Below are 18,754 nucleotides of genomic sequence, written 5' to 3'. Positions count from 1 at the left end.
ACACTAAAGGACAGGCCCGGCGTGCTGCTATCATATAACTCATGTGCTGCAAAAAGAGATTTGTCACAGAGGTGGGGGTGGGCGTCCATCCTCTTTAAAGAGTCTTCCTTCTGGTCACACTGGATGAAAGCTGGCTGCCGGTCGCCTCGATGGTCCGCCGGTGGCGTCTTTGGAGCATATGCAAACAATGGAGCCTCCCCAGCTGGAAAACATGAGGCTCCGCAGGTGTGACAGCGCAGGTGAGCTTCCTGTTTCCTGTTTCTGCAGAAAGCATGCTCACATTTCATTCAAGTGCAACGCTCTGTAACGAGAAGCTCATGTGTTCCTATTTTTATGTACTTAATGAAACCACAGGTGAAGGGACTTCCTTCCTTTTTTAAATGAAGTGCAATGCTGCTGAACATAAAGGAAGTATTAAGAAAAAACCTCATGTTTTTCTGTTAAACCTTTTTTCTGCTTTTATTTGGAGATATTTGACTAACTAGCAGTAAATGCTTAAAGGACAACAATGTAAGGGAGGCTCAGTGAGGCGTTTATGGACCAGGCCTCTTCAGTTTGTTTCTGTAGCTCACTGACAGATGTTGACTGATTCTATAAATACGTGTGATCAGTTCTAGGAAATGCAGTTTGAGGTGTCAAGACCAAACACTGGAGCTGCCTTCTTTTTACCCTACGTTGTCGTGTTCTCTTGGGGTCAGGCACATCTCTTTGTTTTTGTGAGCTTCAGTTAGAAACTTCCTTTTTATCTTCACATCATTTCCTCACTTTACTGAAGTTTCTGCATATGGATGACTAGTTCAATGTTCAGACTCATCCTTCAGGCTCTGACATGACCAGATAGTTTTCTTCTGTGGTATAGACTTCCTGTCTCATTGTCTGGGTATAGACTCGGTCTCAGACATGCGTTCAATGGTGAAACCAGAGCTTTGTGTTGCTCAGAGGAACTCACAGTCAATTTAGTCAGTGTCAGAACTCTATGTTCGGTGCCCTTAAAGCAAGCCCCAATCATTAAACCTCCACCCCCATGCATCATTAAAGTGTAGTATACAGATATAGGGATTTTCAGATTACCTTAAAGCGCCGCTTTTCTCCTTCAGAATCTAATGTTAGAGTCAGAATCCATTGTTAAAACCTGATTTGTGGAGAAAAAAGGAATACAACTTTGGACTCAATATTTAACTTTCTTCAGCTAAGAGTCAAAACAAACATCTAATAGTTTTATTAATTAAAAGCTCATATGAAACTAAAAATCAGAATTTTATTTTTTGACACTACTCCTCTGGGTATAGGACAAAATTGATTCAACAATATATCGTGATCCTTCATTTGGCGATACTTGTATCGATTGAAGATGCTGAAATGGTGACATTTCATTAATTATATGTGCATTTTACTTCTGTTTACTACTCAAATCCTCGACCACTAATTGGCAGCACAGCACACTGAGCCTCTCTGTTCTGAGTAGCTTTACGCAACAACCAGCATATGTTAAATCTTCAGTGAGATTTTTGTCTTTATGAGACATACTTTGTTTTTACTTGGAATGGGTAAATAACTGAAACTTGGTGCCACGTTTATGCCAGTATCATAAAAAAACACAGATTATACTCTTTAAAAATTGTGAAAAATTGGTCTGTTAGAGTCTTAGGATATATCGCAATACATATCGTATCGCGATATGTGTCATCAAACTCTTACCGACACCTATTTGGGTCTGTCAGGTTTGAGTTGCAACCCCAATGTTTCCATGACGACACATTTGACAACAGAATGATGCTGAAAGTGTTTCATGATGCTATCCTAAAGTGATAATTACATTTTTGTCCTAATTTTTCACCTAAGTGTCCATATAAAACAGAAAACAACAACTGTGTCAATTGTCAAGTAAATAGAGAATTATTTTGTCTTTTTTTGTTGTTGTTTGTTTGAAGCTCATGTAATCTGTTATATTATTCAACAGCGTGTTGAGCTCTCTTAGACATTGACGCTTCCTTTGTCTTTAATGGTTCACCATGTAAATCAACTTTTTTGGTGCCTTTTTGCTTGGAAATATATAAAAATAAACCACTGGTGGGTTTTTTCAGTTTTGGCATGTATTTTTGAGTAAACATCTATAAGAAGCCCATCCAAAACAGGTCCTGGTAACACACTGCTGACAGCTTTCCTAGACCAACAGAAGCAGTAAAGACACTTTGTATTGTCCACGTTACCTTTTACTGTTGTTTTTAAAAAGTACTTTGACTGAAATCTGTTTACTGCTTCTCCTTTAAGGTTTTTGCATAACTCCAATCGGCTCTGATCTGATTACTTTTGATGCTATTGCATGAAAACCGACCTGAGATGAGGAGAGGGAAGCATTTGAACACGTGAGAGGCGAGCGTAAGAACAGCCAGCGCAGCAGCTGTTGGTGGCAGAGTATTTATGGCAGAACACACTTTGCTGTCACTGCTGAAGACTTACGGAGCGCTGGCTTTGATCTGAAGTCCTAAAAGGGTACATGCAGATCTCTGCTTGAGAATAAATCCATTTAGACATCAATCAGCTGCATCTTCTCATGTCGAATCCCCTCTATTTTTCCATTTGTTTGAAGTTATGTTGAAGAGATTTCCAGTTCATAGTCACTTTACAAATGTTTTGTTTGTATGTTTGTTTGTTTTTCTAACCATTTCTAGATTTTAGTGCTTGAAGTATGTATCCCAAAGCATGAAAAAGTTCAATATTCATTCTTTATACTGTAATAACATGTAAAACTGTGTGTATTTACTTTGACCACTCTAGTGTAGAATGTAGTTGGTCATGTCAACACCCTTTAAAGTCCCCCCCTGATGATGAAAATCCTGTTTTTTGAGAAGTCTTTCCCAACCCCGGGACTCATAAATTATACCAGTTTTTTTTTCTTGAGTCAGAAATCTTTTATTTTGAAAATCAACCACTTCTCTTGATTAGCTTGAGCGCTAAAAGCAGTCCAGCTCCGTATAACATGAGAAAAGTTGCATGTGGAACCTTTTTTTTTTTTTTGCAAATTGATGAGATTAGTTCTTCCATTAAAAAAAAATTAGAGGAGCAGTCCGCACAGATCGGGGCGGTGGTGGGAAGTGGAAGAGAGGAGAGAGCGCTCATGAGTTTGAGTTCCTCTGTATATGTGTGTATGACACAATTACATAAATAATTATTTTAAAAAAATATCCCTCTGATGTGTGTCGAGACGCTGAGGGGCGTTCAAAAACCTCAAAGGAAACGTGCTGATGTGGGGTTCATACCAGCTCATCTGAGATGAGGAACAGTGATGTTTATCACCAGCATGCAGCCACCACTGCACCGATGAAAGTGACTCACTCGGAGCATTCTTGGAGGTAAAATCTCACCAACAATTCAGATATTCGTCATCACAAAATGAGAAAGAAGAAGATGCAAGCACAGATAGAATTGAGATCGTACTGTCGAAACTTGATCTTTCCTTTGTCTTGATACTGATGGCTGCACTGAAAAGGACAAACCCACATCAGGTACACGACTTCCTGTGCTGCAATAGAGCTAATTTTATCTATTAGGAAGAGAAGAAGTGTGAATTGAAACAGCAGCACCTTTTCTGCAGTAACTAGTATGTTTTTTCAGAAAATGTCTTATCTGAAAAAAGGGCAATACAAGCTTTATATCACTATGAATATTGTTATAAGCTTCTTTTGTGCCTGGAGTCATTGTGTTGCTGCAATTTTTTTTATACTTTTACTACACTTTTGTACAATTTTATACACTTTTGTACAATTTTACTACACTTTTGTACACACTTTAACTGCACTTTTGTAAAATTTTAAAAAACTTTTGTATAATTTTAAACACTTTTTGTAAAATGTTACACACTTACTAAATTTTGTACAATTTTATACACTTTAACTACACTTTTGTAAAATTTTACACACTTTTGTACAATTTTATTCAATTTTTACGACACTTTTGTACCATTTTATACACTTTAAATAGATTTTTGTTTAATTTTATGCATTTTTGTACAATTTTATACACATTAACTAGACTGTTGTATAATTTTATACACTTTTGTACATTCATTTTTACTTTTGTACAGTGTCATACACTTTTACTACACTTTTGTATAATTTTATACAATTTTGTACAATTTTACTACACTTTTGTACACTTAAACCACACTTTTGAACAGTTTTATACACTTCAACTACACTTTTTTAATGATTTTATATACTTTAGTATAATTTTATACACTTTTTGTACAATTTTATACACTTTAAGTACACTTTTGTATAATTGTATACACTTTTGTACCATTTTATACAATTTAACTACACTTTTGTATACACTTAAACCACACTTTTGTACAATTTTATACACTTTAAGTACACTTTTGTATAATTGCATACACTTTTGTACCATTTTATACAATTTAACTACACTTTTGTATATTTTTTTAACCTTTTTATCACCCTGTGCATGGCCATGGCTGCACTGAGGAGCTCCTTCAGTCAGAGACTTTAACACCTCGCTGCAGGAAGCAACACTTTCACAGATCTTTCGTGCTGTCAGCTACTAGATTCTACAGCACCTCATAGACTGGATGCTTAATGGTGTTGATTATTGTATTTTAGCACTATTTTTCTTAGATTATATATATCTTGTTTTTGAGCCTATATGTAATACATCAATTTCTCTGCCTTGGGATCAAATAAATGTATGTCCACTTTTACTAGAAAAGTCCTTTCAGTTTAGTTTAACAGCTCATCTGAAGTTCACTCCTTGATACCCGGATTTATTTTCTGCTAAGACAAAAAATGTTTTCTTGTCTTTCAATTAGATGCAACACTAAAGTAAGGAAGGCATCAAAGGTTCCCCAGTTTTGTTGGGGGGCCTCCTTTTGGCTGGAAGCACCTCATTCAGACGGTTTGAAGGAATTGTTTGCTGAGGTGGGTTTAGCCTTAGCAGGTCAACAGTCTGTTTCAGAGTCACACACATCCTATTTTTAAATCCTTGCATTAAAAATCAGCAGTGAAGGCTTTAATTTATTATTTCTTAAGTTAACTGTTGTAGATTGTCCTTAACCAATGAAAGAAACCTTGTTAAGTAAACTTAAATCAGTACTGAAACAGTACCATGCCGGATTATGTCTCATCGTGGAGGCAAAGCAGGACCTGTTAGTTAGTTTTGAGGTTTGAAACCACCTGAAACTTTCAGTTTCTTTACGTAACCTCAAACACATTTTAGTGTTTTCCTGTTGCAAGTAGTGAGTCAGGAGGAGCATCCACTGCAAAGCTGAAGCCAAATCACACGTATATATATATATATATATATATATATATATATGGTTCACTGCTCAAGAAAATTAAGGGGACACTTAAACAATTCAATGTTGTGCCAAGTCTGTCACACTTCTGTATAATCAAACTGTCCAATCAGGAAGCAACACTGTCTGACAATCGATTTTACTTTTTTATGATGTGATGAAGATGTGTGGAAAAATAACACAATTCTAATTGTTTTAAACTGTATTTGTTCAAAACGTATCCACTTTAGTGTCATTATCAAAATATGAGACTTTTATTTGAATAACTTTACAAAAAATAAAAAATAAGGAACATTTCTATAAACCAAACTTTTTGCTCTCATTTTTGTGGTTTGACACATTAAAAATGTGTCAAAAATCCACGGTTAAAGTCCCCCTATGGCAATTCTCTTAAAAAAAACGTTCCCAGTGGGGTTTTAATCATGATTATGAAGTTTATAACCAAAATTCCATAACCTAAATGTCTGAAAAAGTCATTTTTCATGTTGATCTGAAGCCTCTGTTTCTAAAATCTCCTCAATTTAAAGGGAGAAATACTCAGAAATGCAAAAACAAATTGATTTTTTTATTACGTTTGTTCTCTTTCATATGATAAAATGCCACACATACATGTTAAACACTAAAAACCATGATTTGCATCAGAGGGGGACATTAACATACTGTAACTTTTACCACTTTTCTCCTTCAGAATCTGCTGGAATGACATTGATCGTGTTGAGAAGTAGAACTCCCACGATTAGTCGACTAATCAACGACTAATTTATAGTCAATTAGTCGTTACTTTTTGGAGTTGGAGTGTAATAAAGTAGGAAGGTAAAATTACATTATGGTAGTTTTTTTGACTATTTCTGGCATTTATTAAGGTGTTTTTGGGCTATTTTAGAGTTTAGCTAATCTTTCAGCTGCATGCTACTGTTTTGGCTAAATTGGGCTTTTTTCAGTTTTTTAGGCTAATTTGGCATTTGGCTAATATTTTAGCTGGCTATCAGCTTCAGCATTTTTCAGCTATTGGCTTCAGCGTTTTTATCTATCAATTTCAGCATCTTCAGCTATCAGCACTAGCATCTTCAGCAGCTAAACTCAGCTTACAGCATTCACACTAGCATTATTGCAGGTAATGCTATATGTCTAGTTTTTAGTTGGTTTTAAGCTAATGATGGTTAAAATGTGTGACTTATATCCAGTTTGCACCTGACCTGATTAGTTGACTAATCTAAAAAAATTATCAGTGATTAGTCGACTAAATTATTATATAATAATTATATATAATATTTATATTATAATTATTATATAATAATTATAATCGTTTTTGGCAGCACTATTGAGAAGTTACAGTAAATCAAAGAACATAAACATTGGAGCTCCAGTGTTAAAGGGTTAATAATGGATTGAAACTGCCCTCTAGTGGCGAAGAAGCAGAACTTCACCTTCCCCAGAGTTTAAAAACAAGCAGCTTGTCCAGAACAAGCCGTGCTGATCTGCGTTCATGGGCGCTCCCTCTCCTCTGCTGAACTCCTCACCTCCTGCTCTGTGAGGAGCCAGGTTAGCGTCTGCCTCCTCACAGCAGGTGCTCCTCTTAATGGATTATGAATGCTGTCCTGGTGTCTGACGTCACCTCCTGAGGTTCTGCCACCGCTTTCTGTAAATAATGAAGCAGATGAAGGAGCAGATGACCCCCCCTCCTGCTCCACACACTTGTCAGCTGACCTGCTGAAGGTTCAGAGAGACGCACACGTGCATGCAGACCGCACACTCCTCATGGCTTTGACACTGAACTCGTCCTCAGGGCCGAACGGTCTGACACAGACTCCTCTGCTGAAGATCTGGGTGCCGTGGATGGGGTTCAACCTGAACCGCAGGAGGGGGTGTAAGTGCAAAAGTGTTTCAGCTTGTACTTTTGTGCTGCTATGTTCTTAGATTTAAATTAGAAACCTCAGGTTGAAGCCACACACACACGTTTTATGGGTGAATCCTAATGATTAGAGACCATGTTTCATATTTTTGTTTAAGTTTGTGAGCTGGAATTCTTTAAAATAATAAAAATGCTGCATTTTGGCGTTTTTTCTGCTGCAGACGTGACTGAATCTGGGGTAGTTGAGGTTTACGTCGAGCACGCTGACAGACAGCAGCTGTGAGACGAGGATTACTTTAAGACTGCAAACTGAACTTCCATCTACCTGTAAAGGATCTGCTGCTTTTCCAAGTCTTAGTTCTTCCAGGAGAGGGGTCTGCAACCTTACTGACAGCATCCCAGAAGGAGCCACAACATCTTATATCACCCTTTAGAAAATGAATATACAGATTTATGTTTGTGGTGTTGTTACTATTATGGTAAATATAAATACTTTTGTTTTTTTTAAGTATAAATAAAACAGAAAAATAGCCTTTTTCTAATTATGAATTAGTTTCTAATTCTCTAGAGGCCTTTTTTCAAAATAAAAGACATCCAGTACCACATAAAATCATCTCAATGCAAGAAATGCAGTTGTAGGTAGTTAAAAGTTAGTAGTGATGACAAAGAAACACACACAAAACCAGCATTTGTGGTGCATCCCAATCAGAAATTCATACATTTAGATAAAAAATAAATACACCAGAGCTAATGATGTGACCCTTATAATGTTTTATAATAATATCCTTGATTTGACTCAAAATTACTCTTAAATTCTGGTGCGTTAAAATCTGGTTGTGTGTGAACGAACTATGTTTCAGTTTTGGTAAACTATGAAGCCAAACTGCTGGATGGATTGTTGGAGCATGATGGGTAATGTAGTCAGGGTCCTGGTGGAGTGATCCAGAATGTCCTTCGACTGTGAAGGAGTTGAAAAATGTTTGACCTTTTCTTTGCTAAATAAACCTATAAGATAAATCTAAAAATGTTACTACTTCAAATTAAAAATTTTGTATTTTTCTTTAACCAGAGCCACAATCTATGGGTTTAAGAGCTGCAGTTCTGTTCTAGGACCTGAAATTCAAGAGTTCTGACTGGAACTGGGTCAGCTGAAGCCGGAGCTCCTCTGCTGAATAAAGCATCTCACGTCCGGTTCTGTTTCTCCCTCAGCCTCGGTGCCTCAGTTCTGTAACTCCCCCACTGTGATCGTGATGGTGGGCCTGCCTGCCAGGGGGAAGACCTACATCTCCAAGAAGATGACTCGCTACCTGAACTGGATCGGGGTTCCTACGAAAGGTCACATACAGAATCTATGAATTAAAAAAAACAACCTAAATTTAATGTTTTATTGAAAACGTATTTCATTGTCTGCTGTGTCAGTGTTTAACGTGGGTCAGTACCGCAGGGAAGCCGTCAAGACCTATAAGAACTTTGAGTTCTTTAAACCCGACAATGAGGAGGCCATGAGGATCCGCAAGTACGTGCTTTTCTGTTGTACATAGGACGTCTTTGACGTGTTGGCCTTCATGTTTGTCATGTGACTTTCAGAGCCTGCGCTTCAGCCGCTCTCAAAGACGTGGCCCTTTACTTCTCAAAGGAAAACGGACAAGTTGCTGTGAGTAAGACGACATCGTTAGCTTATGCTTTAGTCAAGGGGTCTGCAACCTGCAGGAACTAATAGCAATTTTTAAAGTAAGGCTTACTTAAGAAGCATTTATTTAATTTAAATTAGTTAAATTTGTAAATTGATGGCTGAGATGCACATAGATGATAAACTATGTGGGTTTTTACATCCTTGTTGACCTGAAGACATCTTGTTTTACCTAGAATACATAGATTTCCTCTCCAAAGCAGTTACAGTTCACTTGAGGTTCATACGTCCACCTTAAGGGAATTTAAGGGAATGAATGAATGAATCCACCTTAAGGGACGCCATGAATTGCTTGCCCTACAGGCTCTCCGAACGTTCTATGACCTAAATATTTCCCTCTGGACAGTTGTGACTCAGGCTTTAGTTTTTGTCAGAATAAGTTGTTACTTATGAAACTGCACTTGTTCACTTGAACGTGCCTCTCTTCTTTCTTGTTTTCTGCTCCACCATGAAGGTTTTTGATGCCACCAACACCACAAGGGAGAGGAGGGCCGTCATCAACAGCTTTGCAAAAGAAAGAGGCTACAAGGCAAGAAATACTCTTATCAAAATCAAATGTGTTTCCATTAAAGAACACATCACATCAAATAATAAGTTCAGCCTCACAGCTGACAGGAAGTCTGTTTACATTTCTAAGATAGTAAAATCTGCCCTCTAATGTTTGACTAATTTTTTAATCGTTTAATATCGGTCCCCTTGAGTTGCTTTCAATAACCATTTGTATCATATTTGATATCTGAGACACCCTCTCATCAGAATGATGAAAACGTTCCTTAAACATCAATTTTATTCCATATTTTCCACACTTTAATTTTCATAAAAAACTGAGAGAGCACCTTATAATCCATAACACCTTTTATATGGATTCTTTTTGTGTTTCCTTGGTATTATGAACGAATGTGTAGTGGTGTCAGAATTATTATTTTTTTGCACGTTACTAAAAAGGTTGTGAGCTACATAGTCACAGTGATGTTTGTTTTAGTGGTTCAGTCTGGTTTTTGCAAACATGGTTTGGAGTTACATTGTGAATACACTAACATGGCTTTAACTTTATTGAATGAACATGTAGACAAATTTATCCAAAACAAAGCTATGCTTATAATAATAATTATATTTTGACTTAGAATAATTACATTAGGGGAGATATGAGTACAAAAATACAACAGTTAATTGAATAATTAAAACAATTTAACAAGAGAAAATGAAATGACTTATAAAGTAGGATTCGACTGTTCGGGCCTTATAGTTGGGTGCACATATATTTAACAAAAGATTTAAAAAAAATGAAGATTCATTGACGGTGCGCCTTATAATCAGGTGTGTCCTAAAGTGCAAAAAATATCTCAGAATTCTTCCCTATATCATGCACAATACAGTGTGTTCTCCATTTTCTAGTGCTGTTTGAATTTTTAGTGATTAAAGTGGGAATTCGGACATTTTTGGACGGTCCTTGTTTTTTGCCCTGTAGTTCACCATCATTCCACTAGGGGCAGTAGAAGAACTTTCAAATTTCAAAATGGCTGCTTCCACGAAATTTCGAAAAACACTTCAGGCAGGAAAAGTTTAGCAAATTGTCAAAACTTTGTGGTGGAAATAACTCATCTATTAGTAGTTAAATGACTACTTGCTGTATTAAAAGAATGTAAAATGTGTTTATTTCTTTATAATGCTGTTACTGAGTCAAAAATGTGTGGATCAGATTTAGGACGGTGGGTAAATAAGTTGTTTTTTCCATTAACCATCATGTCAATGTTTTCATCATTAACTAACATTTTTGTGAGTAAAATTGACCAATTTACACATTGGATCATAATTGATATCATCTATATTTTAAAAAAATACAGTTTTGGGGGGGATTTAATCAAAGGGTTTAAAGACAAGAAAATCATTTCAAATTCCAAAGTTTCAGCAGCATCACAGAAAGAAATAGAGCAGGATAGTTGTCAAGAAGATTCAATGTGTCACATATTTACAAAAGCTTACAGTGTGAGAGAAAATAGAAAAGGAAATTGCACCAGTCGTAAAAATCCTAATTAAAAATTACAAAACATATTTTAAAGCAACATAGAGTGACTGAGGTCAACAAATTGACATACTGGTTTCCATAAAATTTCCATTTCCAATTTCTATTAAAGAAAATCTTAATTAAGAAAAAGTAAATTTTCTTACAAAGTTGTTTTTACAGGGTTAATTTTTGTTTCACTGGAATAGAGACAGCATCGTAATTCAACCACAAGGGGGCACTGTTTACATGTGCCAGTTCCAAGTGTCTTCTGTGCTTAAAATGTTCTTTTTTTCCCCATTTTTTCTGTTCAGGTTTTCTTTGTCGAATCAATCTGTGACGATCCAGAAATCATTGCAGAGAATATTAAGGTTAGAAACATTTTTCATATTACTCAGAAATTATTAAATCCATTCACATAAATCTCGTTTTGGCAGCAAGTGAAGTTTGGGAGTCCAGATTACATCGACCGTGACATAGATGAGGCCATGGAGGACTTCAACAAGCGCATCGATTGTTACAAGACCAGCTACATGCCAATAGATGACGAGAAGGACAGGTGTTTGTGCTCGTCCGTGACCACGATGACGCCCACAGATGAACCTGTTGATAAATTACTTGTGTTTTCGTCTTCACTGGTGTCCAGAAAGCTGTCCTACATAAAGATCTTTGACGTGGGCAGTAGATACCTGGTCAACAGGGTCCGAGATCACATCCAGAGCAGGATCGTCTACTACCTCATGAACATCCACGTCACTCCTCGCTCCATCTACCTGAGCCGCCACGGCGAGAGCGAGCTCAACCTTTTGGGCCGCATCGGTGGGGATTCCAGCTTATCCCCGAGAGGGCAAAAGGTCAATATAGCCAAATATATATATAAAAAAAGGATCCAGTCATTTGGTGCAGATTTTGATGTCCTGATCTTTGCTCAGTACGCCAGCGCCTTAGCGTCCTTCATCCGAGGGCAGAGGATCAAGGATCTGAAGGCGTGGACGAGCCACATGAAGAGGACCATCCAGACCGCAGAGGCTCTGGGAGTCCAGTATGAGCAGTGGAAGGCCCTCAATGAGATCGATGCTGTGAGATTTCAGTAATATTTAAAGAAAACCCTTTTTTAATGGTTTTCTGTGTAAATTTTACAAACCAGTTACCTCCCAATAATACCAGAAAAATAAAGATAATAATCGTCATTTGAATGGTTATAATAATGTAATGATGAATGAATTCATCTGAAAATCTGAGCTACAATTATAGTTAACATTTGTTGTAAAGATTTACATTTTTAATTGAAAAACTCCCACCTTATTAATTATACATATATTTTATACATTTTTAAATGCTATAATTTATTGAAAGTGTTTGATGAAATTCCAGCAGAGGTTTTATAGAGATCAGATTTGCAGCGTAAAAAAAATATATGAATATTTGGTCAGAATGAAGTATTTCAAAATGTAAAAATTCACCAGAAAAGACTTCAATCAAATAAAATATTAGATTTAATATTAAAGTATTGGTTTTACATTAATAAAATCAACCTTTAGTTACATTTAAGTTAGTACTAGTAAAAATTGTAATTTAATTTAATTTAAACACATCATTTGATATGTCTTCATTAACTTTTAATTTAAAATGTTCATTTAATAAATTATTTGAAATTGGAAGTTAACAGTTGCAATTAATTTTGTCCATTTCATATTTTAATTCAGTTTTTTTTGCAAATAACTTATAGAATATTTAACATTTTAAACTCCAAACCTTCATTTTTGCTTGATCTTTGCTCACAGAAATGTTTCACTGTGTTAGTGAGGGATTATCAGGAGGAATTTTTTTTTTTTTTTCTCATGGAGATGAATTAAACATAATTTTTCTTCTTATACTCTCGTCTGATTCTGGTTTTTGGAGTTCTCTCACATCTGTCTGTAATGGTAGCAGCTCACTTGCAGCTTTAATTTAGGGAAACTCTATGAAGAGTTCTTCTATGAGGTAACATAATAAAAACTCAAATCTGAGTGTATTTACAGAAGTCAGATTCCAACTAAAACCGTTGGATCGATCCGTCGCTTCATTAAAGCCGATCCCGCTTCTCCTTCAGGGGGTTTGTGAGGAGCTCACCTACGAGGAGATTCAGGAAAACTTTCCGGAAGAATTTGCTCTGAGAGACCAGGACAAGTATCGCTACCGTTACCCCAAAGGAGAGGTGAGGAACACCCCCTTCATTTGTGTTATTTTTTACTTTGTGTTAATACTTTTTTAATTCATAATGTCACAAACTGTTCCAGGCTTTTATTATACTAATTTTTGTTTTATTTGATCTTAATTCATTATGGAGAAGTGTGCAAACAACCAGTGATTCAAAACAGAGAAACCATGGAGATTTAATGCTGCTCTAAAATGACCTCTAAACTTAGTTTTTTTTTTTTTTTTAAGTTATTATCAAAAAAACATTTAACGGAACAATGAAAGTTATTGGACTTTCTTTGTGTGGAGAAGACCGTTTTTAAAAAATGAAATCAGAAGAACCCTAAATCACGTTCCAGAACTGTTATCTATTAAGAGAACAAAAGTCAGTTTATCTGCTATTTAAATATTAAAGCTTAAGTTTGTTCTCTTAAAATGAAGTAAAATCCAGGAGTAACTGTAACTGTTAGATTTTTCTGAGCTCAAACACATTTAAAGTGACAGTATCATGTTATTGTTGACCCTCTCAGAGAGAACTATATCCATAAATGTGATCAAATGTTACCTTTGTCCAAATAAAAAACGTTTTTTAAATGAAATATGAGGTATTTTTATAAACTCTTTTCCTATCCGAATGTCAGACCCTTTGGTCATTGAGGCTCCGCCTTTCCCTACTTGTGGGTGTGGCCAATTTCATGACATCATCCTAGAACCGTGTCTACATTTCAAAACAGACAAGAATAGATGTGTATATCGAGTAACTCCAGTTCCTATTGACTCCAGTCACCAATAACGCTCATTCGATTTAGCGTTTAAACTCAGCCGAGGATCGATTAAAAAAATTAACTAATTAATCGCAAACTGGGGGGAAATTAATTACAATTAATCACAGTTATTTTTGTTTTAGTTACTGTATTTGCTGACCACTTATTATCTGTGCATAATCACAAAATGAAATTTACAAACAAAACTGTACATTTAGAACATTAATTTTTAATTAAGGCTTAAAATCTATATCAGATTAATCGCACTTGTGTTGAGATTAATCACAATTAACGAATATAATGAATATAAACATGTTAATTAATCATTTTAATCGTGTGAGTTAACATTTACAGCCCTAGTTTAAGCTTTATTCTGAGTGTGTAGTTCAGGTACAGAAAAATCCTGGTTTCTAGAGAAGCTCCTGAACGCGTCTGCTCTCCTTCAGTCGTACGAGGATCTGGTTCATCGCCTGGAGCCCGTCATCATGGAGCTGGAGAGGCAGGAGAATGTTCTGGTGATCTGCCACCAAGCCGTGATGCGCTGCCTGCTCGCATACTTCCTGGACAAACCAGCAAGTACGAACCTTCCAGAATCTGCGGCTTCGTAGAGTCACTTCTGCACAAAAACTTCTCCACCAACCCTGATTTTGCTCCGATTGCAGGCGAGCTGCCCTACCTCAGATGCCCTCTTCACACTGTGCTCAAACTCACACCAGTGGCTTACGGTACGCAGTGCATTGTGGGTCCATGACAGCTGCAGATTCCTGCATAACTCTGGCTTTCTCTTCTGTTTAAGGCTGTAAGGTGGAGTCCTTTTATTTGAATATTGAGGCTGTCAACACACACAGAGAGAGGCCAAAAGTAAGTTTGGATTTCACCCATAAACCATCTATTCCACATGTGTCAAAGTCAAGGCCCAGGGGCCGGATCCGGCCCTCCGGGTAATTCTATCCGGCCCCCAGATCATTTTTTTTTTATTGTTATTAATGGCTTGATGTTATGTTGCACTTATTTCGATCTTGTATAAGTCTGACGAAATATATTTTTAGGGAGAAAAATGTTGAAACTTATTTGAGGTTTAAATTGTTTTATTCTGGAATAATATCCTTACCTTTTTATTGTTCATAGTTATGTTTAAAAAGTTTAAGTTTAAAGTTTTTAAATTTGGTATTCTTCTAGCTTTTTGGATTATTTTGGCATTTGCTTAGATTTTTTAGGCTATTTTGGAGTTTAGCTCATATTTCAGCTATGTGCTATGGCTAACTTAGGCTTTTTTCCGTTTTTTTAGGATATGTTGGACTTGGGCTAATATTTACATGCTAGCTGTTTTGGCTAATTTAGTCTTTTTCCGTTTTTTAGGGTATCTTGAAGTTTAGCATTTTTTTCAGTGACATGCTAGCCTTTTTTGGCTAACAAACGCTTTTTTCGTTTTTTTAGGCGATTTTGGAGTTTAGCTAATATTTACATAATATTTAAAAATGAAATTATGACATTGGTGACCATTGGTTTTGATGCAATTCTCTTTGAATTTGTTTTTTTCATGCAAAGATGCTCAACTGAATGATCCTCCTCCCAGAACTGAATGCTATTCCTCTATAGTCATGGAACTTTGGCGCCATCTGCTGGCAGAAATATGTGTAGCAGCATGAAACCAGCAGATTTAGGGCATGATTTAACATGAATCAAGCAAAAAAAATTAAAGCTTAATTAATAACTCAGTGGATAAAAAAATCTTAAACTGAAAAATAAATTATTGAGAAAACTTTTAAGAATTTCAGATATAGTAGCTAAACGGATGAGAAAGTGATCTTCACACAATTTTACACACCACCACACAACTGTGTAAAGAACACAAATCTTTTGAAATTTGATCATAGAAACCAAATATGTTTTAATTGTCAAGACAGGCTACAACGATGGAAAAACACATCTGATGGAACACATGAAGCCAATTTCTAACTACTTAATTTGACCATTTTAGCAGACATGAAGCTTCCTTAAATGTAATGTTTTTAAAAACATGAAAAATATTTGTTCCTCAGGAAAATCCTGCTTTAATCATAAAAGCAAAATGTTTTATTTAATCACTATTTTCCCCAAAACTAAGTTAATAATGTGAAGCTTCTGTTTAATCAACAATTAGGTTTTCAATGTTGGCTTTAGAGTTCCAAATAAAAAATTATGAATTCATCGTTTTTTTTTTCCTTGAAGTAGTGTCCAAACTCTTAATTACTTAATTGTGTTTTTTTAAGTCTTAAAACTGCTTTAAAATATTTGTTTCCATATATTTCATTTTTTTTATTCTTTCTAGTTTCTAGCTCTTTTGACATTTTGATTCTTAAATGTTAAAATCATGGCTTAATTTAAAGTATGAAGCTTTACGGATTTTCTGCTTTTTATGCTGCTAAAACAGAGTAATATTATATTAAAAAAAACACAAAATAACTTTAGATCTGCTGGGAAAAAGCTTCTGAGGTCAACATTTCTTTAAGTTTTATAAACTTTTACTATATTTACTTAAAGATTAATGACATTTTTCATTAAATATTCCCTTTTTTGTTATCCAAGGTGTGTTTCAACCGTTAAGTAAATAAAGGAGTTGATTGATCTGTATTCAAAACTCAGTAAACAGCCCTGAGCATTTGAAGTTTGTTCCTAAGAATCCATTGTTGTTATTGAGGCTGAGTTTAAATAAAGTTGACATTTGAATTCTGTTCCCTGTTTGTCTTTGCAGAATGTGAACACCAACAGGAACCCAGACGAAGCTCTGCAGACTGTTCCTGATCACGTTTAAGAATTCATCCGAACGTTCAGGATGAAACTGGAAGCGGTTCAAGAGATTTCAGAGAAGAATGACGGAGTCACAAAGACCGGTTCTGCAGCTGGTTCTGTTTCCGTGTCTGTGAACGTTTTCTGACTGACTGAATGACTGTAGAGGATCTTTTTGTAAACCATGAAGCTTTGATGATAAAGAATTTATACACATAAAGTCCTTGGACCTGCAAATAAAACTCTAAAAAGTGAATTCTACTATTTAATGAATCAGGACCCTGGACAGCTCCTAATCAAATGTTAGTTTACGGTTTAATTAAGGGTTATTTGTTGATTTTAGTGTAAAAATGTAAATAAATAAAGATAACATTGACAAGGAGAGACTTCTTTCTGCATCTTTTTATAGATAATAGCTGGTTTTCCGTGTTTTTTCTGGACACTCCCATCAGGGAGTATTTTGGGAAAATGGTCAGACTTTTTTTTTTTTTTTAAGAGGGAGGAGGTTGTGTTTTCCTCAAATAGTGAAGCAGGTTTTAACAACCCCTCATTTCTCCTGGAGCTCGGCGGCCGCAGGAGTTCCCAGCATGCCCAACGTAAAACGTGAGGTGTGTTCTGCGCCTGCGTCAGTCCGAGCCGCGCCGGCAGCGCTTAGCCTTTAATTTCGTAATATATTTTTTTATTTTTTTTATTTTTTAATAACACAACTTTTGGGAGCAAAAATGTTTTCGAAAATCCCCTACGTTCTAGTTTGCTTCGCTTTGTACCTGCAAGAAGGAATATCGCGGGATTTTGAAGCCTTTCTGGGCAGGAGTCTTCACTTACAGGTGAGGAGAGTTTGAATTCATGCTGCGTTCAGGGACATCATGTAAAAAGGAAGATCTATTCAATGAAGCACATTTAACTGCCTCAAATTCATATTTGAATGGTTTATTAAATGTTTTAGTATATATTTAAGATTAAAAACCTTTTTTATATGTTTTTTGCTTTTTTTTAAGTTGTGGTAAGTAAAGCAACCAAAAATTATACTAAAGTATGAGTACTGTTAGCACGAAGTAGTATATTTAAGTGTACTTTAATTATGCTAAAAGTGAGTCAGTATAATTTACGTTTACTTTTTATATAATATCTATACATTATAAACTTTAAAAATTTCAATGTAATCTTAAGAAATATTCCATTAGTATACTTCGTATACTGCACATACATGGTCTAAGTATACTTACTATACTTATACTCTACTTTTGCTAAGGGTAGAGTTGATTTAAAAGAAAAATATTGATTTTACTGATGTTGAAGATGATGAAATGTAATCGACAAAACTACAGGAGTAATAAAAGTAAAAATAGTTTTAAGAAATCAAGTATTTAAAGTAAAATACAACATTTTTATAGTATTTCTGTTAAAAACACTGCTTTATTTGAATGAATTGTAAAAATTAGATAAATACAGCTTAATATTTGAGTAGGAAATATCATGTTTTTTATAAAAGTTAACTAAATAAAAAGTATATTTGAGTAAAACTGCTGCAGCGTCTTCTCAGAAGTTACTCGAGTAAATGTTTGTACTTTTTCTCAGCCGGTCATACTCCCCTGCTATGAATGATTTCCAGTCTTGAAGATGAAATTCCCACAATGCTCAGGATGTTTGGTCATGTGTTGACACAGCAGTGACTTGTGTGCAGCACCAACAGGCAGCCGTGTGTTACAGTGAACGCATTGATTTCCTCTCACTTCTCCTTTCATTCATGAATGGCTTTGATTCAGACTGTTTTGATTCTAAGTCTGGGCCCAGCCCTAAAAAAAAGGGGGAGATGGTGGGGATTACTCCCCCAAAAATGAGGGGTAGCCTATTTTGGACAAACTTTCTTGCTGGTTTGCTGCAAATCAAGTTTGTTTGTCTGACGGCATTCTTTGTTTTGCAGAGAGCAAAGCGTCAGAGCAAACCTCCCAAACCAGCGGTAAGTTCACAGGTTCTGTTGTGAAAATTGTGTTTTTGGTGTTTTAAAAATGTAATTCTATCATAAAGAAAATTAAGCTTAAATTGAATTTCTGAGTATTTCTTTATTCAAGCTGATATGAATCAAGAACAAACAAAAAATTCAGTTTGAAAAACATTTTATTTGTGACAAAGAAAGACAAATATATCCATGAACGTCTTTGTTTTCCTCGTCTGAGCTGTTATCTTA

General features: G+C 35.6%; 2 protein-coding genes across 5 annotated transcripts in view; both read left to right on the top strand.

The window, feature by feature from the left end:
* The first annotated feature begins 101 nt into the window (after positions 1-101).
* Positions 102-16,946, top strand: LOC112158943 (6-phosphofructo-2-kinase/fructose-2,6-bisphosphatase). 2 transcript variants are annotated; one of them, XM_024292658.2, is made up of 14 exons: positions 102-239; positions 8,373-8,498; positions 8,583-8,679; positions 8,751-8,817; positions 9,308-9,382; positions 11,170-11,226; positions 11,293-11,414; positions 11,502-11,709; positions 11,788-11,934; positions 12,948-13,052; positions 14,244-14,373; positions 14,460-14,522; positions 14,594-14,658; positions 16,532-16,946. In XM_024292658.2, the coding sequence occupies exons 1-14, from the start codon at positions 179-181 to the stop codon at positions 16,589-16,591; spliced, it is 1,383 nt and encodes a 460-aa protein (XP_024148426.1). In that variant the 5' UTR covers positions 102-178; the 3' UTR covers positions 16,592-16,946. The 2 variants fall into 2 exon arrangements, with proteins under 2 accessions (XP_024148426.1, XP_036068768.1); XM_036212875.1 differs by lacking the exon at positions 102-239 and adding an exon at positions 7,055-7,178.
* Positions 16,947-17,100: 154 nt separating this feature from the next.
* Positions 17,101-18,754, top strand: part of itih6 (inter-alpha-trypsin inhibitor heavy chain family member 6) — an 18,468-nt gene continuing 16,814 nt past the window's right edge. The window contains exons 1-2 of one of the 3 annotated variants that reach the window (XM_024292653.2): positions 17,101-17,393; positions 18,491-18,526. In XM_024292653.2, the coding sequence (XP_024148421.1) occupies positions 17,289-17,393; positions 18,491-18,526 (141 nt within the window). In that variant the 5' untranslated portion in view covers positions 17,101-17,288. Of the gene's footprint in view, positions 17,394-18,141; positions 18,527-18,754 lie in introns of those variants that run through there. The other 2 variants (XM_036212874.1, XM_024292655.2) reach the window with 2 other exon arrangements.

This window comes from Oryzias melastigma, linkage group LG7 (genome assembly GCF_002922805.2).
Source record: "Oryzias melastigma strain HK-1 linkage group LG7, ASM292280v2, whole genome shotgun sequence".
Taxonomy (NCBI): domain Eukaryota; kingdom Metazoa; phylum Chordata; class Actinopteri; order Beloniformes; family Adrianichthyidae; genus Oryzias; species Oryzias melastigma.
Note: the sequence above shows the minus strand (reverse complement) of the source record. Positions and strands in the feature narration are given on the sequence as shown.

Bases quoted from the DNA above. Each gene is read 5' to 3' on its own strand.
- LOC112158943 (XM_036212875.1), top strand. From the start codon at position 7,070: ATGGCTTTGACACTGAACTCGTCCTCAGGGCCGAACGGTCTGACACAG. The intron at 11,227-11,292 runs GTTAGAAACATT...TCGTTTTGGCAG, and splicing joins TCATTGCAGAGAATATTAAG to CAAGTGAAGTTTGGGAGTCC. The intron at 11,935-12,947 runs GTGAGATTTCAG...CTTCTCCTTCAG, and splicing joins CCCTCAATGAGATCGATGCT to GGGGTTTGTGAGGAGCTCAC.